Raw genomic sequence first — 21,242 nt, 5'->3', positions numbered from 1 at the left:
CCAATCTCTGGTATGACCTCCTCCTCTGATCTGGCAGCCTGAGGCCCTTCACCGTGGGCCCTGCGTTGTACCTCGTCAATCTCAAGTTGTGACAGCAATTGCCGTTTGTGGATGTTGGAACACTGGGCTACTAGTTGTTTCGTGGTCAACCGTGACTGTGGGTTTCGAAGTAACCATTCAGCCCGCATTCTCTGCATGTAACCCCTCTGACTAGGGTTGCTTGAGTAGTAGCATTCCAACAGAGCCATGTTATCGCATCTCGCCCATCTCCGCTTTGTTCCAGTAGCCCATTTTTCATCAAGGTGCTCTGGTTCCCCAGCACCTGACGCAGACCTTGTTTGGCCGGGCGACGTCTGAGCTGGCATGTCATTTGATTTCTTGTCTCTCACATTGTATAAGGTAGGCATTAGCGTGAAGGGTCTTGCCCAAGGACCCACAGTGGATGGTGTTATGTGCTCATTTTTTTCCCAAGCGGGATTCGAACCCCCGTCTCCCGGTGCCTTACAAACTGAGCTATCCAGTCGCTATATCCTGTGTGTATATATATATCATCTTTTGGGGTGCAGGAGTCACTCCTTAAGACCTTCTATGACTCTGTCGTGGCTTCGGCCATCCATTATGGCATAGTCTGCTGGTCAGGCAGCATCTCAGCCCGGGACAGAGAGAGACTGAATCGACTGGTCAGGAGGGCCAGTTCTAGAGAGACTGAATCGACTGGTCAGGAGGGCCAGTTCTAGAGAGACTGAATCGACTGGTCAGGAGGGCCAGTTCTGTCCTGGACTGCTCCCTGGACACTCTGGAGGAGGTAGGCAACAGGAGGATGCGAGCTAAACTAAAAGCTGTGATGGACAGACCCTCTCACACCCTCCAGGCCACCCTGACAGCACCGGGAAGCTCCTTCAGCCAGAGTTTGTTACACCCGCACTGCAAGAGGGAGAGGTACCGCCGCTTGTTCCTACCGACTGCTGTCTGGCTGCTGAATAAACACACGTGAAAACCTGGACTCACCATATATAGATGTAGCTATTTTTTTGGGGGGGGGCTTGCGGGGGGAGTCATTGGGAGAAGTGTCCGTATACTTTCGTCTTTCCACCTGCCTTACTCCTCCTCAAACAACAGACAGGTAGAACAGTGCTAAATTGTTCCCAGTCTTTGCACTTTTTCAACCCTTGCTTTTCCTTTTAATATCTGCTCCAGACCCTCGTTGAAACGGCTGGCCCGTTTGAAGCGATATGTCATCGCATATTGGATGTGGCCATTGTATTCATCATAAAATTGGCAAATATTTTTCAGAAAATTGAGTTAGAATGACAAAATCAAAAGACATGGTTTGGTATTAATCCAGTGAGTTCTTGCCGGCCTTTCAATGGGTGGTCAAAAACCTGTTTCCTATCTTGGGTGAACAAAGCGTAATTTGAATTCCTGGCTTTTGAGTAGTGATGACAAGGAATCAGCCTTCCTTTCCTGTTCTCTGATTGGTGAGTCGCATATGTGCTGAGTGTAAACGTAGGTCCACTGGTGGAAAAACAGAGCACATGTCCCTCGGGACTGATTACTCTTAAATAGCATTTGCAAAGCACAGTTTAAGATTGCCTGTGGCATCTTGCAACAGTGGAGCTATTTCTGAGCCCTCTCCACCACAAGCATGATGAAAATCAGTTTATATGGAAGGTGGACCTCCATACAAATCACCCACTGATTTACTGTTAAGCATGTGAATAAAACGTCATGGGATAAAGGGTGTTTACTATTTAAACACCATATTAACAATAAAAACTCTAACTTAATCCTGAGATAAAAGTGTCTTCACGGTTGATGTCATAAAATTAAGGAGTGTGTGTGTGTGTGTGTGTGTGTGTGTGTGTGTGTGTGTGTGTGTGTGTGTGTGTTTGTGTGTGTGTGTGTGTGTGTGTCCGTACATGCGGGCATGGAATGGAGACCATGTTAGTGGAGTATAAAGCTGATGCTGCAAATGTTGCCTTCCTAAGATTAATTTGTCCACTTTTTTTTCCCCATTTCACACATTAAAACAACTTTGTTAGGGAGCAAGCAAATATACTGTTACAGTATGATCAAATAGCAAGAACACAGATGCAGAATCGTTTTCGCTTGAGCGCAAAAAAAAATAAAAAAAAGGTCTTTCAAAAAAATTCTCAACAAAATCAACACAAGGGGAGAAAATTCACTACAATCTTAATTGGAAGCAGGAGGCTCGACAACAATTGGAGAGCAGAGACTTTTAGCGACCATGAAGGAGGAGAGTTTGATTGTTGATTATGAGCCCCTGCTCTCGAGCAGCCTTCCGGCACCTCCCTGACTCAGACAAGAGAGAGAGAATGTGAATTCGTGTTGAAAACATTCAAGACAGAATCATAACCATAACAGTATGCACCCCCTGTCATGATTCGGTTTGGGACCAACAGGTGGCACTGTAGGGCTCTCCTTGCAGCTGCACACCTGTTGGTCATTATGTAATTAGTGTTTTAAAAGGACTCCCAGCCCGAACACTCAGTGTCGGGTCATTGTTGTTCTTTGCTACTGTCATGTTTGTTTGTTGCTGTTTGCTGGCTGCTGTCATGTTTGTTTCAGTCAGGTTTTGGTCATTGTTATCTTTTATCTTCGGTCATGTGTTTTGTTTGATACTTTGGACCTTGTTTGTTTTGGATTTAGTTTTGAGTTTTAATACAAGCTTTCAAGTACAACCTGCTCCTCCCTCTTGCCTGCTTTTTGGGGTCCACCACCACCTCGCAAATGTGACACCCCCTAAGGCACACCTCTTGGCATCCTACCTGGCTTACTCGTGTGCTTCGCATAAAAATCCCGCAGCAGCTGTGTGTCGAAGATGAACGAGCGGGAACGCTCCTCAGGGCTGTACCCCTCCCAGTCGAACAACTCCTGGTATCCTTCTTTCCTTTTGGGCGTCGAAAAAGCGGTACAGGGTGTATGTTGGATGGGTTTAAGGAGGTAGGCGTCCAACATTGGATAGACCTTGAGAGATGAGGGAATACTGAGGTGGACGGCACTGGGCTTTTTGATTTTGGTCATTGGGTAAGGACCAATGAACTTCGGGGACATATTTTGAGCATCTAGTTCATAGGTGTCAAACTCAGGTCCTGGAGGGCCGCTGTCCTGCATGTTTTCCAAGTCTCCCTGTTGCAACACACCTGATTCAAATGAACAGGTTCAATGTCAGGCTTCTGCAGAGCTTGCTGATGATCTGATCATTTGAATCAGGTGTGTTGCAACAGGGAGACTTGGAAAACATGCAGGACAGCGGCCCTCCAGGACCTGAGTTTGACACCCCTGATCTAGTTGGAGAGATCCTGTATTGAGAGCCGCACTTGTTGTCCCACCCTGTAGGTGGAAGATGGGGTTCAGTGACTGTCTCCCAGACGTCCGTTCCGCTGCGCTGTCCTCTGCCGTATTCTCCAGACTCGGCGTAACAGGGCTCTGAAAGATGGCACTGTTGCATGCGAATGAGCACAGTGGTGAGGTCCAAAGAGCTGTCTAAGACTCTCCGAAATAATTACGGCTGCCAAAGAATTAAAAAGATATTAAAGGAGTTTGACATCAACTATTCCGCCATCTGGAAAATTGTTTCCAAGTTCATACCAACTGAAACCTTGCTGCCCAGGTCTGTCTGTCAAAGTAAGTTCACCTGCTCGAGCAGGCTGCAAGATTCCAAAAGCAGTCGTCAAAAATTCTAAAATAATATCACCTTCAGCAGGCTCTTGGAAGTTTGGCTTTCATGGGAGGTGCACAAAGAGGAATTGTTTACTTTTTAAAAAGAACATCAAGGCCAGACTGAAGTTGGCCAGAAAAAACACGGACAGAGACCAAATGTACTGGAATAATGTTCTTTGAACAGGTGACTTAAGTTGAATTATTTGGACCCTAGAGCAGAAGACTTTTGTTGTAAACCAAACACAGCATTCCAGGCGCAGAACCTCATACCAACTGTGAATCATGAAGGTCAAAGTGTCATGGTTTGGGAATGCTTTGCGATAACAGGAACTGGCCAGCTCGCCATTTTAGAATCCACTATGAATTCTATTGTCTATCACAGGGTGCTTGAAAACTGGACTGGAACTGACACTGTAGCACAGAGGTCCCCAACCTTTTTTACCCCACGGACCGGTTTATGTCAGACAATATTTTCACGGACCGGCGTTTAAGGTGTGGCGGATAAATACTACAAAATAATATGGTAAGAGCTGCATGAACACTGTGGTGTTTTCGAGAGCTAATAATAAACACGAAGAGCGTCTAATCTGGCCGCAACACTCTGATCGCTATGGTAATATTTAATGCCTTCAAAATACGATACAACGCAAATTCAAAGTGCATGAAAATGTCAACTCACCACAATGCTGAATCAGTGCGAGCCCCAAGCTTGATTTTCTGCAACCGGACGGTCCCATCTCGGGGTAATAAATATATAAAATATCTTTTCGTATTCCAAAATAAATACCGGTCTCCGCGGACCGGCTGTTGGGGACCCCTGCTGTAGCATGACAATGACCCAAAACAAACCAGTAAATCCACCAAGAACTGGCTGAAATTTTAAGAAGTTGAGAGACTTGGAATGGCCTAGTCAAAGCCCAGATCTAAATCCCATTGAGATGTGGCGTGAAACAGGCTGTGCGTGTAAGAAAAAAAACCTCAAATATCTCACAGCTGAAAGAATTCAGCTTTGAAAAGTGGGGAAAACCTTCCTCAGATCGATGTCAGAGACTAGTAGATGGCTACAAGAAGCTTCAAATGTCTAGTTGCAACCACGTTCTCTGACTTTTCAGCAACCACATAGTATGTGATTTTTGTAATTGATTTTAAAGACAGTACATTAGTATGTTATTCTACCAAAATATAGTGCTGTTATAATTATTTTTTCAGCTTTCAAAAATACAGAAGTGATACGGGCAGTACAGTGGTTAACTGGTTAGCATGTCCACCTTAGAGTGGGAAGGTGTAGGGTTTGATTCCAGACCCCGGCCTTCCTGTGTGGTGTTAGCATGTGCTCCCCCTGTCTGTGTGGGTTTTCTACGGTTCCTCCGGTTTCCTCCCACATACCAAAACCACGCAGGGTGGGTTGTTTATGTGTGCCCTGCAACTGCCTGGCAACCAGTTCAGGGTGTACCACACCTCCTGCCCAAGATCAGATGGGATCGGGTCCAGCACACCCGCGACCATTTTGAGGATAAGCAGCTTGGAAAATGGATGGCTGGATGTAACAGCAGTGCGATACTAATGAGATAATATTGCTTTTCTGTCCCCACTTTCAGACCGAACATGTAACCCAGGCCTGATGAGTATTGTCCAACAGATAGCAGCGCCCACACTGGCTCCTCTTGAGGTCGAAAACCAGACTGCTGTGGTGGTGATAAATGACACCGAGGAACCCATTTCCTCAACGCCTTACCTACAGTGGTGGGATGCGCAGAGCATTGTGGGGCTCTCTTTGTTTGTCTTATGCATCATCTACTCCAGGTATACGTCCCAAAAAATTAATAAATATGTACCTAAATGGCATTGAAACAAACAATGTACAGTGAAACTCCTCTACAACGGTAATCATGTTTGCAGCAAGAATTTTTTCACAACAGGGGGTTTTTCACTGTAGTAAATTTGCTCTCAGATGTTTTCACACGCACGCACACACACACACACACACACACAAACGTATGTGTACACGCACACACAAACATAAGTTTGGTCACCTTAATTTTATTCCAATAGTGCATATGTGCATACACTTATTTGACACTTCAGATAGTCAGTGTCGAAAGAAAAAAAGGGAAAGAAATTGCGAACTTCACGATCAGCGTTCACGTTCACTTACATCAATTTCTTGGATAATGTCTTTTATTTTGTTTCCTCCGTCTTTCAGTTTGATCACTTTTACCCTCTCTTCCAGCGTCAGAGCTCTTCTTGTCTTAGCTGCTTGACATCCAAAGGTCCGTTTTGTAGCTATTTTAGCAATGCAACATTCTTGCTGTATCTGAAACAAACAATAACAAATACTTCCTGGACTACTGCGCATGTGTAAACCAGTGTGGTGGTTGCTTTTGCTGTTTCTGAACGAAGCAGTAGAGGTCGCTGTTGGATTAGACTTCGTTGTAGTGAATCGCGTCGTGAGGCAAGAGCAGAGAAAAAGATTTCGTATAACGCAACAGGGTTTTTTTTCATTGTATGGGAGGCAGGAAAGCGGGAATGTGTTAATGCATGAAGATGTTTTCACACTAGGGGGTATTTTCGCCCATGTGGGTTTCGTTGTAGAGGAGTTTCACTGTACATTGAATTTGTTTCCATCATGTCATTTGGAAAAAAATCTGATATTTTAGAAGGCGCAATAGAATCATTTCCATCCAGTAACTCGAACATGTTCTTTTAGCAAGTTAATTTGGTTTAAATGGGTGAAACTTGTGAGCAAAACGCAATTCACAACCCAAACTCCACATAGAAAGACCAGAGCTGAGATTGACAATAAAAACTATACCATACCCAGTGATCATTTTACAGTTTAACGCCAGCGAGTCCCAGGGACTCGCTGATGAGAAAAGTATGAGTCCCATTATGCATTTAGAGAGTCCCAAATTTCGAATTCTGAAATGGTCTACTTATTCAATTGCATATGATAATAACACAAACAACAACATATACATACAATTATAAACAAATACTGCAAAAATGTAAATACTTCAGTAGCAGGACTGAGGATTTCGGAAATTCACAGTAACCATTTTTCGGTTCCGTCGGATTACACAAAGGGGAAACCACGGTAACTAATTTTGGGTTCCGTAAACGTTCTTCATGGGAACCCATTTTTCTATTTTGACTGATATTCATAATCAAGAATTCTGAAAGTCAAACATATAATGTTTGAAGGGTTAATGTTTGAAAACTATGCATTAACAATGAACATTACATCAGCCACTGTGTACTACAGGTTTATTCAAAACAATATATGGATCAAAATATGATGTACTCATATGGCATCATGAATACAGCATACCACAAAATCAGAGTATTTTTTCCAATCTCACACTGCAAAGATTAATTTACTGGTAATCATTAATACAGGTAAGCAGTGATGTGGCTTGACATCCTCTTCCCAAGACGATGCATGTGTAATTTACTATCAATTTGACAAAGGAACCTAACACGTCATCATTAGTTCTACCAACATTTAACATTAGCATTACTACACCTTGTGACGAATGTTTATTCATAAAGTTACCATGCTACAACCAGTAAATTATAGAATAACCAATACTGTTTCATCACATTTTTCATAGCGATTAGCCTATTGATCTAATGACCAGCTTGCCTCGTAATCGTGCCTCACGTCGTATCTCTCTCTCGTGTTGTGTGCATACATCACAGGTGAGTTTAGTGATACGCCCTTCGGACGATTCATACGAAAAATCAGACTGGCATTCACATTTCTTAAATGTCGTAATTAGTAGACCTTTGTGAGTTTTTTTCGTCGCCATCTCAAACTTTCATCCACGCGATTCCTCAGTTTGCGGACTAAAATAGCACACTCCCAAAACAGTTTCTGTGCCCCCCCCCCCCCAACCCCAACACTGAAAACGAAAGTAAATTATAAGAAACACACTCACACACTACACCACAAACACACATACAGGCACAGTGAAATCGCATTGATCACACAGCAGAGATTCGATCACGTACAGTCAACTCGTGTACGGTGACTTTTATGGTTAAACGATTTTTCGATACTGTCAAAATGATGCCACGGAAACGACACGCTACCAGTAATGACAGTAGCCGTTGCTCAGGCCTGCCATAGGTTTTTTTTTTTTTGTTTTGACTGAGAAATTTTCTTGCGTCCCGAAAATGCACATGATTTGGAACTGTGCGTTCCGCGGGAAAAATTATGCGGGACACAGAGGTAACGAGATGGCTGCATACCATAATTCACCTGAATTTTCTTGAATTACTGTTCAGTGAACAAAAACAAATCATTAAAATGAAAAAAAATGAGTTTTCCACTTTTAAATCAGTATGTAACAGAATCAATGAACAACAAACACAGTGCCAAGAAAAAGTAGTTACCCCCTTCTTAAATTATTTTTTGCATAGTTTCACCACTTTTTTACCAAACAATGTCAAGATCAGACAAAATGCAGTTTTAAAATGGTGATTTGAATTATTAATGGAAGCTACCTGGCCCTGTGTGAAAAGTACTTACACCCCTTGTTAAATCATAAGTGGACTGTGGCAGATGACATTTTTAAGTTCATTTTCACTGACTACATCCAAGCCTGAATTACCTCCAGACCTGTTCAATCAAGAAATCACCTAAATAGAACCTGTTTGACAAAATGGATCAGCCAAATCTCAAAAAGCTGCAACAAAATGCCACAATCAAAAGAAAATCAAGAACAGATAAGAAATATAGTTCCGTAATTGACATCTCTCAGTCTGGAAAGGGTTAAAAAGTCGATCCTAAAGCTTTACGGAAGAGTAGTGGGCATCTTACAGAAATGCCCAAAGAGCACATGGATAACTCAGGAAGTCACAACTGCCGCTTTTCCAAAAGCCGCAAACAGCATCACACCGCTCTGTTTGGCCCAGAACCACACTCCAAACACTTTGGGCTTCCTGTACAAGACAAGATAAGATAAGAAAACCTTTATTTGTCTCACAATGGAGAAATTCGCAATTTACAGCAGCAAAATTTGGAGGGAAGAAAGTAGAAAAACCTGTATTTGCATGCACAAAATAAATTTAAAAAATGAACTGTACACAGTATAAAATGCAATGTAAAATATAAAATATAAGATATAAGCATATATAGAGCTGCATATATGCTGCATAAGATGGTTGTGCTATTTAAAATGGGTGAGTGGGGGTGAGTCCAGGTTTTCAGGTGCGTCTATTCAATGGCCTGACAGCAGTCGGCAGGAACGAGCGGCGGTACCTCTCCTTCTTGCAGCGCGGGTGTAACAGTCTCTGGCTGAAGGAGCTGCTCAGTGCTGTCAGGGTGGCCTGGAGGGGATGGGAGGGTCTGTCCATCATAGCTGTTAGCTTAGCTAGCATCCTCCTGTTGACCACCTACTCCAGAGTGTCGAGGGAGCAGCCCAGGCCAGTGCTGGCCCTCCTGACCAGTTGGTCCAGTCTCTCTCTGTCCCGGGCTGAGATGCTGCCTGACCAGCAGACTATGCCTTAATGAATGGCTGAATCCACCACACAGTCATAGAAGGTCTTAAGGAGTGACCCCTGAACTCCAAAAGACCTCAGTTTTCTCTGTCCCTTCTGTGATAGTAGACCACTCAACTCAACTCTCTCAACTCAACTGTATTTATAGAGCACTTTCAAACAGTCTAGTTTATTGTTGTTGAGAAGAATACCCAGGTACTTGTAGGAGGTCACCCTCTCTATGTCCGTACCCTGGATGTTGATCGGTGCAGGTGAGGACTGTGTCCTGCAGAAATTCACAACCAACTCCTTAGTTTTCCCGGGGTTTATCTGGAGGTGATTCAGCAGGCACCAGTCCACGAAGTCCTCCGTCAGTCCCCTGTACTACCAATCATCTCCTTCTGTAATGAGGCAGACAATCACGGAGTCATCAGATAACATATGAAGGTGGCAGGTTGGAGTGATGTAGCTGAAATCCGAAGTGGAGAGAGTGAACATGAATGGAGCCAGGACGGTCCCCTGCGGCGCCCTGGTGGACAATGGACCGGACAATGGGTGGACCGGAGCTGGACAGGCCTGATCTACCCTATCTATAAGGGATATCATGTGGAGGAAACTAATTCCTCAGATCTCGTTCTTTTAGTCACAACCCACAGCTTGTGACCTATAGGTGAGGGTAGCAACCTAGATCGACCAATTAATTTAGCTTTACCTTTTGGCCCAGCTCGTTCCTCACAATGACAGACCGACACAGAGTCCGCATCACAGAAGATGCTGCACCAATTTGACTATCGTTCTTCTGCTCCAGCCTGCTCTCACTCGTGACCAAGACCCACGGATCAGATCATCAGCAAGCTCTGAAGAAGCATGAGGACAATACTCATCATTTTAATCAGGTGAGCTGGAGCAGGGACAGATGGAAAACAGGCAGGACAGCGGCTCGCGAGGACCAACTTTGGACACCCCTGGGGTTGATGCTCCATCATCTGGGGTGGGGGGGACAGTCAAGTCGCTGCTCCTCCTCGTTGAGAGCAGGCCGATGAGGCGGCTCAGGCATCTGATTCAAATTCCTCCTGGATGCCTCCTTGGTGAGGTGTTCCGGGCATGTCCCACCGGTAGGAGGCCCGAGGGATGACCCAGGACACAATTGAAAGACTGTCTCCCAGCTGGCTTGGGAATGCCTTGAGATCCCCGAGAAGAGCTGAAAGAATTGGCTGGGGAGTAGGAAGTCTGTGTTTTCCTACTAAAGCTGCAGTTCCCATAACCCAGTGGTTCTCAATTATTTTCTGTCATGCCCCCCCAAGGAAGAGACCAAGTTTATGGACCAACTTACAACAAAGAATAGCTTTAGTAACTGGAACAGAAAAGATTTAAAATGCATCTGAAATTCAAAAATAACATTAAATCCTTAATTTAACAATAAATATTTTTTGAATGACCATGTCAAACCATACGATACTGAAAAATAAAATTACATACGATCAATAACTAATTATGCATTCAAACTAACCACCAACATTACCTCAGGAGCACAATATTAAAAAAAAAAACTTTAACCAGCAAAACAAAAATATATAAAAGAATTTGTGCTTTTTTTTTTTTAATCAAATATAATATGACGTTTGGTCCGACACAGGTCCGAAATAAATCCAGTCGAGCATTCACACGTGCACATTTGCTCCGGCGTAGCTCCACTAAAGAGCTTATACCGGACCAAATTTGATCCACCTCAGGGAGGTGGTTTAAAAATTTGCTCCAGAGCAAATGCTCGTTTGCGACGCTACGCCGAAACAAATGTGCACGTGTGAACGCAGCTGGATTAAATTTGCTCCAGAGCAAATGCTCGCTTGCGGGGGAGTGGCCTCGCTACGCTCGCTACCAGAAGCACGGAATCCGACCCCGGTCGACAGTGACGAGGGGGCCAGCGACACAGACGAAGCCCGGCCATGGACCCCCGTCCCCGGTAAAAGTGTCGGCGATTTAAGCGGTGAAGACAGCGCTCACGATCAAGACGAGAATCGAGAAAGCAGTGACGTCAACCGAGCCCGATTTGCAGGCCCGAGCCTGAAGCAAACCCGACATTTCATATTTTATTTGTGAGTATTTTTGGGAGAAAAAAACACAAGATTTCTTACGGTTAAAATAATCTACATATTTTTATGAACATTATCAATGCATTTGCACAACGAAATAACGCTGAAATACAGAATAAGAGGCCAGACAAAGAGAAATCTCGATGTGCATTTGCTTAATTACGCAGAGAAATCCTGCGGCTTACTAGGCTTTAAATAGAATAATTCAAACGAAATAAATAGGTAAAGATATCTGAAATTATTTCTACAGGATTGTTTAAACGAAATTAACTATACACGCGCACTGGTCTGGCCGGCCGCGCTCCTGTTTAGCAGTTAAATAGCAATTAAATTACAGCGCATTCTCTGTTTTATCCAAATTGTTTGTTTTAAAACAAGTATTCCTTAGTTTAGTATCCGCACATTGTTTTAGTATACATTTTTTAAAACATATATTGTGGCAGTCATAAGGAGCACACACGATTGACTGTAAACACGTCTTTATTCCACGACTGCCGACAAGTGGATCTATTCTGAACAAGGACAGAATAGTGTCCGCCATAATATTTATTAAAAGAAAAATAAATAAAAGTACGCGAGAGAGAAGCCCGACCCGAACCTGTTTTACTTCTGCATTCCTGTAGTTTTGGTCCGGAGCAGAAATTGTACGTGTGACCGCAAGTGGAGCTGCTTCGACGCTGCGCCGGAGTTGTCACGCTCAGCGGCTTTGCACGTGTGACCGCTCCACAAAATTTGCTCCATTGTAAAATACATCGCAACAAAATATTTCGGTGCATCATCGGACCAAATGTGTGCCGTGTGAACAGGGCTAATGAGCATGTTTTGCAAGGCACAGCTTTTCTAAGCGAGGTTTGAAGCACAGGACACAGCAACTCTCGGCTCCTGCTCAACGTGTAGACCTGTATTTTAGTTTACTGAAGTAGCAGCCACAAAGCGGCATGATTGTTGGCAATATTCGGCACATTATCGCTGAAAAAAAACTCAAGCAGCTTATCAGCGTGATTGGGGTGTAATGGCTTTAAGTGACGCCTTAATTTATTTGGCTTCATGCTGTCCGCTACCAAAATTTTTAGACACAGTAGGCACATCGATCTTTACTCGTCTGCCACCGCAGTCACATTGAAGCCAAGCGCTACATACGCCTCATCATATTTCCTCCCTTCGAATGCTCCCTGCGCAAACTCTGCCAATGAGAGCGCCACTGCCCCCTAACGTAGTGGAGGTGCAACTGCATGTTATTTTAGGACAGTAAAAAAATAAAAAAGCATGTTCCCCGAGGTATAACGCGCTCCCCTCGATGGAGCCTCGCGCCCCCCCAGGGGGGCGCGCCCCACTATTTGAGAAACACTGCCATAACCCAACCCTGTATAAGCGGTAGAAAATGAATGGATGGATGAGTGTTCATGCCAACACTATACATTGGAGTGGTTATTGGGGGCAGGGTAATTAATTAACCGTGCACCGTAAATAAAACACATTACAAAATTTCTATTCAATACACTTTTATTAAATCCATTTCAGACAGTTCATATAAAACAGCAGCAATGTATATTATAGTATTTTCATGTGAACACTGTCCATCATGCCTGTAATAAAATCAGGTCAGACACAGCCGTAACAGTGAACAAATCCTCCTCAATTTTAAATGCATTCAGGTCATCATCAAACATACATTTGTGGTCAAAAGAAATGCCTTATCGACATCCACTTGTGAGGGGATACATTTTCAGTAACCGCACATAAAGGCATTTCATTCAGTTCCATAGTTTTTCACTCAGGACATTGTAGGACATCTGTCTCTGTGTGAACGCTGCCTTTATTTTGACACATTGAAAGCCAGTAGGCTGTTTCACCAAACATTTCATCATGGACATGCATTCATCACCTGAAGACTGTTCAGATGATAAATGTTCTTGCACAGTCTTCGGGCCAGTTTCAAAATGACATGGTAGCAAAACAGACAAGAGTATGGACACAAGACAAAGGACGTTTGGTCTTACATATCATATAATTTACTTATTACTTTTGGAGAATGCGTATACTGTATTGTTTGTTAAGCAGCTGATGGTCATTAAACATAAGAGAGTTAGTTGCGCTACTCACCAATCCAAAAAAAGGTCACATGCAGCTCATCACAGCTCATGAAAGTTTTGCCTACCTTGGGGGAGGGCATCATTCATTACATAGAGCCATGGTTTCAATTTCAAATGGACACCAAATAGAGTCAAATCCAGGTGACACCCTAACAATATATCAGTGTTAACATCCTAGATAGATAGGAATTTTGTTTTTTTCCATAAATCACCGTTTTAAAACTTTTTATGTTTACTTGGATTGTCTGTCTGATATTTATATGTGTCTGATCTTAAACATTAAAGTGTGAAACAATGCAAAAAAGTAAGAATTTGACAAGAAGGCAAATCATTTTTCACAGTACTGCAGTAACATTACTGCGGATGTCTGAAGGAGTGCTACCTCTTACATTTTGGGGAAAATGTATCTGCTATTTCTCCATTATCAAATAATTTAAATGCATTCAAAAATCACTGATTGTTTGCAAATAATTCATATCCCTATCCCAGGGCTCGGCAACCCAAAATGTTGAAAGAGCCATATAGGGCAAAAAAAAACCTAAAACAAATATGTCTGGAGCCGCAAAAAAAAAAAAAAGCCTTCTATAAAACTTACAATGAAGGAAACACATGCTGTATGTATGTAGGAGACTGGACTGTGTCAGAATTGTTTGTTATTCATTCCTTTGTTGTGTGTTCACAAACACCCCCATAGAATTTATTTTGTAATTTCCTCGCTTGATTTTTTGTTTTGGTGCATTATTTTTGCTTTTCTTAGTGTCAGTGAAGTGATCATTAATTTCCGTTTTTCTGAGTCTGTCTTTGAACGCCTCTCGAGTTGAACGAGAAGAGAGAAGGCACGGAGTCGGACGCAGACGTGTCTGTTTGTCGAGACTGTTAAAAGCATAAATAAAGTGTAAACCAACACCACAGCTCTCCTTTTTCGGAGCTGCAACATGTATCTGTATCTATTTGAGCTATATTAGCCCACTATCAAAATCTTTTTCCATTTTCAAACATTTTTTTATAAAGCTCCAGGGATCCACTAGATGTCGCTAAAGAGCCGCATGCGGCTCTGGAGCCGCGTGTTGCCGACCCCCGCCCTATCCAATGCATAATTGAAAGTCCTGAACTATTATACAGTGTTTAAGTGATGTTGCTCACTTTAAATGAAAATACGACAAGCTGGTCAGGGAATACCGTCGGACTACATCTAACGTTTATTTTGACAATTGAAATTGTCGTATTTTTGTGATGAATCAATGGATCAGATTTTTTTCCATGAACATTGCATAAAAGCTGAATTTTCGCTGTATTTGTGTGTGCACAAAACCAGCGAATCCAGATTCTCCCAAGCCTGCTTATTCGTATGTGGTGCGGACCAATCACCAAGCAAGATATGGAACTATGATGAAAGCTTTTTTGGTTGACAATCGGCTTGATTAAAAAAAATAATAATAATAAATAAAAATCTGTTATTTACACAGCCTTTATCTGCATACTTACATCGTAAAAAATGACACCTATCACTCAATACCATGATACCATCTGAGATAACAGGACTCAGCTGGTCAAAACATTTTCATTTATTGCCGGGATTGGTCAAAACAATAAGTTGGTAGGCATGTACAAGTTGATGTCCCACCCAATCCCTTATTGATGTAAATAAAAGAATATATTGTCTTAAAAATGGAGCGGCCCGGTAGTTGAGTGGTTAGCACGTCGACTTCACAGTGCTGGGTTCAATTCCAGCTCCGGCCTTCCTGGGTGGAGTTTGCATGTTCTCCCTGTGCTTGCGTGGGTTTTCTCCGGGTCCTCCGGTTTCCCCCCACATTCCAAAAACATGCATGGCAGGCTGATTGAACACTCCTAATTGTCCCTAGGTGTGAGTGTGAGTGCGAATGGTTGTTAGTTTCTGTGTGCCCTTCGATTGGCTGGCAACCGGTTCAGGGTGTCCCCTGCCTACTGCCCGAAGACAGCTGGGATAGGCTCCAGTATCCCCCGCAACCCTAGTGAGGATGAAGTGGTTCGGAAAATGAATGAATGAATTATCTTCAAAACATTTCATTAATTTCACCAAATAACTTACTCGCGGCATATCTTATGGCAGTTTGTAAAAATCACCTTGTGTTAAAAACCGATGAGGCAGTGGGGGGGGGGGGGTCATTGACGTAATCATCATGTGACACAATCACATCGATTGGTTGGCAACACTTTTTTAAATTCATGTTATTTATTCATTGTTTCAGTCCAAGAACAAAGTCACTATGTGTTTTGTAATTCCTCCAGCCTTCGCTCATCCAGTGCCAGCCAGATGAGCAAACTGACCATGGCCTCAAACGATTCGGACATTCTGGCTGCGGGTGGTAGTCAGGAATCATTGGGGGAGGAGAAACGGGTGACGGACAGCGACCTGATCCATTACAGCTACTCGTTTTTTCATTTCATGCTCTTCCTGGCGTCTCTTTACATCATGATGACCCTCACAAACTGGTACAGGTCAGTACTGCCATCACAACCAATCCAAGATGAAGGATTTCATCTTGGACTGTTTTACAGTAGCAGACAAGAAATTGATGAAGGATAGCATTGACTTGATGAATGATTTACCTTAATCTGAGATCACACAAGTTCACATTGAAAAGATGTCCATATCAAATACTGATCAAAATAACAAACTAGAATTGAGAGAGCATTTTTGCTCTCTCAACTCCAATTGGTGATTGGTTTCTGAAAACCGGAACCTGATTGACAACATTTTATGTTTATAAAGTAACTAAAACTATCATTCCAGTGAAAATGGCCTTGGTTTTTGTCTTTGTCAATTTCAGACACCCCTCCGTGAGCCGTCACCTTACCGTGGTGGAGGGGTTTGTCTGTCCCAATGATCCTAGGAGCTAAGTTGTCTGGGGCTTTACGCCCCTGGCAGGGTCACCCATGGCAAACAGGTCCTTGGTGAGGGACCAGACAAAGCATGGCTCAAAAACCCCTTGTGATGAATGAAATGAATGGATCTCAGTTTCCCCTCTGGAGCCAGGCCTGGAGGTGGGGCCAGGCTCAGCCCGAAGAGGCAATGTGGGTCCCCCTTCTCATGGGCTCACTACCCATGGGAGGGGCCAAAAGGGTCGTGTGCAGTGTGAACTGGGCGGGCAGCCAAAGGCGGGAACCCTGGCGGTCCGATCCTCGGCTACAGAAGCTAGCTCTCGGGTCGTGAAATGTCACCTCTCTTGCAGGGAAGGAGCCCGAGCTGGTGTGCGAGGTAGAGAAGTTCCGACTGGATAGTCGGACTTACCTCCTCACACAGCCTGGGTTCTGGTACCAGTTCTGTCGAGAGGGGTTGGACTCTCTTCCACTCTGGAGTTGCCCACAGTGAGAGGTGTAGAGCAGGTGTGGGCATACTCTTTGCCCACACCTGCCCACACCTCAGTGCCTGTACAGTGGGGTTCACACCGGTAGATGAGAGGGTTGCCTCCCTCCGCATACCCACCCTTTCTGGAGTCCTTGGAGGGTGTGCTGGAGAGTACTGCTGCTGGGGACTCCCTTGTTCTCCTGGGGGACTTCAGTGCTCACGTGGGCAATGACAGTGAGACCTGGAAGGGCGTGACTGGGAGGAACGCCCCTGCCCCCCCGATCAGAACTTGAGTGGTGTTTTGTTATTGGACTTCTGTGCTCATCACGGATTGTCCATAACGAACACCTTGTTCAAACATAAGGGTGTCCATATGTGCACCAGGACACCCTTGGCCGCAGTTCGATGATGGACATGCGGCCACATGTTTGGGACACTCGGGTGAAGAGAGGGGCCGAGCTGTCAAATGATCACCACCTGGTGCTGAGTAGGCTCCGATGGTGGGGAAGATGCCGGTCTGACCTGGCAGACCCAAACGTATTGTGAGGGTTTGTTGGGAGCATCTGGCGGAATCCCCTGTCAGAAGGAGTTTCAACTCCCACCTCCGGCAGAGCTTTTCCATATATCCCGGGGGAGGTGGGGGATCGGTGCAGCGTCTGCTGGGATGCGGACTTTGTATCGGTCTGTCGTGGTAGAGAAGGACCTGAGCCGAAGGGCGAAGCTCCCAATTTACCGGTCGTTCTGTGTTCCAACCCTGATCTGTGGTCACGAGCTTTGGGTCGTGACCGAAAGAACGAGATCACGGAAACAAGCGGCCGAAATTAGTTTTCTCCACAGGGTGTCTGGGCTCTCCCTTCGAAATAAGGTGAGAAGCTCGGTCAACCGGGAGGGGCTCAGAGTCGAGCTGCTTCTCCTCCACATCGAGAGGAGCCAGATGAGGTGGCTCGGGCATCTGATTAGGATGCCTCCTGAATGCCTCCCTGGTGAGGTGTTCCAGGCATGTCCCAAGATGTTCACAGACCAGCCAGGAGACAGTCTGTCCAGCGTGTCTTAGGTCATCCCCGGGTACTCCTGCTGGTGGGATATGCCTTGAACACCTCACCATGGAGGTGTCCAGGAGGCATCCTAATCAGATGCCCGAGCCACCTCATTTGGCTCCTCTCGATGTGGAGGAGAAGCAGCTAGACTCTGAGTCCCTCCCACATTACCGAGCTTTTCACCTTATCTCGAAGGGGGAGCCCGGACACCCTACTTGGGAAACTCATTTCGGCCACTTGTATCCGGGATCTCGTTCTTTCTGTCATGACCCACAGCTCGTGTCCATAGGTGAGGGTATGAACATAGATCGAGCAGTAAATCAAGAGCCTCGCCTTTGGGCTCAGCTCCTTCTTCACCACGAAAGACCAATACAAAGTCTGCATCAGAGCAAACACTGCACTGTCGATCTCCCACTCCATCTTGCCTTCCCTCATGACAAGACCTCAAGATGCCTAAATCTCCTCCATTTGGAGCAAGATCTCATCCCCAACTAGGAGAGGGCACTCTATGGCTTTTCAACTGAGGACCATTGTTTTAGATTTAGAGATGCTGATTTTCATCCCAAATGCATCACACTCGGCTGCAAACCGTTTCATTGAAAGTTGGCGATCCCGGCTTGAAGAATCCAACACCACCACATCAGCTACAAAAAGCAGAGATCCAATACTGAAGCCACCAAACCAGACCCACTCAATGCTTTGGCTGCACCTAGAAATTCTGTCCATAAAAGTTATGAACAGAATTGGTGACAAAGGGCAGCCTCTGCGAAGTCCAACCTTCAGGCTGAGGAGTGTGATTGTGCTCTATTCGGAACACACCTTCTAGCCCCCCTTCTTAAAAAGAGGGACTACCACCCCAGTTTGCCAATCCAGATGAATCCAATTTAGTGCTGACAATGTGAACCAAATTCTGACCTTGGTAATATTGGAACTGAACAGCCCGCATTAGGTGATTTGGTACTCCTCAAGCACACTCCACAGAATTCCCTGAGGGACAGGGTGGAATGCCTTCTCCCAAGTCCACAAAGCACTAGACGGTAGACTAGCCATACACCCTTGAGGACCTGCCAAGGGTGTCGGAACTAGTCCATTGTTCCACGGCCGGGAAGAAAACCACATTGCTCCTCCTGAATCTGACTGGACATCCTGACGGAACCTACTCTTCAGCACCTCTGAATACACCTTACCAGTGAGGCTGAGGAGTGTGATTGCGGTCTATTCGTAACACACTTTCTGGCCCCTCTTCTAAAAAGAGGGACGACCACCTCAGTCTGCCAGTCCAGATGCACTGTCCCTGATAACCACGTGATGTTGTGGAGGCGCGTCAACCAGGACAGCCCCACTACATCCAGAGCCTTGAGGAACTCAGGGCGATCTCTACCGCCTAGGAGCTTTTTACCACTTCGGTTACTTCAACCCCAGAGGTAGGAGAGCCCACCTCAGAGTCCCCAGACTGTGCTTCCTCTAAGAAAGGCATGTCGGTGGAGTAGAGGTCTTCATAGTATTCTGCCCAGCGACACACAACATCACGGGTTCTAGTTATTAATGCACCATCAACACTATACACAGTGTTAATGATGCACTGCTTTGCCCTCCTGAGACACTGGATGGGGACCAGAATTTCCTCAAAGCCGTCCAGAATTCGTTTTCCGTGGCCTCACCAAACTCCTCCCACGCCCAAGTTTTTTCCTGAGCAACCGCCAAAGCTGTGTTTCACTTGGCCAGCCGGTATCCATCAGCTGAGTTCAGAGTCCCACCTTCCCATGGGCTCACCACTGTGGGAGGGATAAAAGGGGTTGGGTGCTTTGGTGCTGGGCGGTGGCCAAAGGCGGGGATCTTGGCGGTCTGATCCCTGGCTACAGAAGCTAGCTCTAGGAACATGGAATGTCACCTTACTAGCAGGAAAGGAACCAGAGCTGGTGTGTGAGGCAGGACTTTCCTCCACACAAAGCCTGGCTCTGGTACCAGTTCTCGCAAGAGGGGTTGGACTCACTTCCACTCTGGAGTTGCCCACGATGAGAGAGACAGAGCAGGTGTGGACATACTCATTACCACCCAGCTCAGTGCTTGTACATTGCAGTTCACATTGCAGTTCCCACCAGTGTATGAGAGGTAGGGGAACTGACTGTTGTTTGTGCCTATGGATCAAACAGCAGTTCAGAGTACCAAGCATTTTTAGAGTCCTTGGAGGGTGTGCTGGAGAGCACTCCCTCTGGGAACTCCCCTCGTTCTTCTGGGGCACTTCAATGGTCACGTGGGCAATGACAGTGAGACTTCTAGTGGCTTGATGGGGAGAAACGACATCACCCGACACCGATCAGGACTCAAGTGCAAATTCTGTGCTCTTCACAGATTGTCCATAATAAACACCATGTTCAGACATAACGGTGTCCACAGGACACCCTTGGCTGCAGCTCGATGATTGACACTGTGGTTGGAGCATCAGATTTGCAACCACATGTTTTGGACACTCAGGTGAAGAGAGGGGTGGAGCAGTCGACTGACAATCACCTGGTGTTGAGGTGGCTCAGATGTTGGGAGAAATGCCGGTCCAACCTGGCAGACCCAAACTTATTGTGAGGATTTGCTGGGAGCACCTGGCAGAATACCCTGTCAGCAAGAATTTCAACTCCCACCACTGGCAGAGTTTTGCTCATGACCTGGGAGAGGCGGGGGACATGGAGTCAGAGTGGACCATGTTCCACGCATCTATTGTTGAAGCAGCCCATCGGAGTTGTGGCTGTAAGGTGGTCTGTGCCTGTCGTGGTGGCAACCCTCAAACCCGAGGGTGGACACTGGCAGTAAGAGATGCTGTCAAGCTGAAAGAGTAGTGCTACCAGGCATTTTTGGCAGGACTTAAATACACCATCTCGCATGAAAAATGTAATCCTGTAAAAGAATCTACATTTTTCATAAACGTAACCTTCATCTGAGTTGTGGTTTTTTTTCCTGTTTCGGTTTTTTTTGGTATCCTGAATACGTAGCATCAGTTCATGTATTCCATCACTCCCCAAGTCTGTATAGCTAAAACATATAAAAATTAAAACGCAGCATTTTCAAAAAAGAAAATAAAAAATAATTTAAAAAATTAACTACCCTGATCTAAAGACTATTAAGGTCATCGTTGGTCTACTTTGGAATGTGCCATTTTGGTACTATCAATTAATCAATCCATTAATCATTTACTAGACTGCTGCATTTTCAAACTCTTAAAAAAATTGTTTTTTTTTTTGCACTTCGCCTCAACTATCCTCATTTCTGAGAAAATCATATTTATCAAGAACTTTAAGTGTTATTAACATCAATTCATTGAGTATGTATAGTAATCCCTCGTTTGTCACGGTAAATGGGGACCAAAACCACCCGTGCTAAACGAAAATCCGCGAAGTAGCGACCAATTATCATATATATTAAAAAAATTGTCCCACGTGGGCCTTTGCGCTTGAGCAGAGCTCACTAACACACGCACACACACGCACACACACACACACAGGCCAGCGATCCCGTTGGCGTGCAGCAGACATGT

The 21,242-nt window shown here is 44.9% G+C and overlaps 1 protein-coding gene across 3 annotated transcripts in view; it reads left to right on the top strand.

The window, feature by feature from the left end:
• LOC109514481 (serine incorporator 3-like) overlaps positions 1–21,242 on the top strand; it is a 70,168-nt gene that overhangs the window by 47,946 nt on the left and 980 nt on the right. For all 3 annotated transcript variants that reach the window (XM_019867607.1, XM_019867606.1, XM_019867605.1), the window contains 2 exons: positions 5,283–5,487; positions 15,620–15,829. In XM_019867607.1, coding sequence (XP_019723166.1) covers positions 5,283–5,487; positions 15,620–15,829 — 415 coding nt within the window. The remainder of the gene's footprint in view (positions 1–5,282; positions 5,488–15,619; positions 15,830–21,242) is intronic.

This window comes from Hippocampus comes, unplaced genomic scaffold (genome assembly GCF_001891065.2).
Source record: "Hippocampus comes isolate QL1 unplaced genomic scaffold, H_comes_QL1_v1.1 scaffold141, whole genome shotgun sequence".
NCBI lineage: Eukaryota > Metazoa > Chordata > Actinopteri > Syngnathiformes > Syngnathidae > Hippocampus > Hippocampus comes.
The sequence above is the reverse complement of the archived record's forward strand: the minus strand, read 5'-3'. Positions and strand labels throughout refer to the sequence as shown.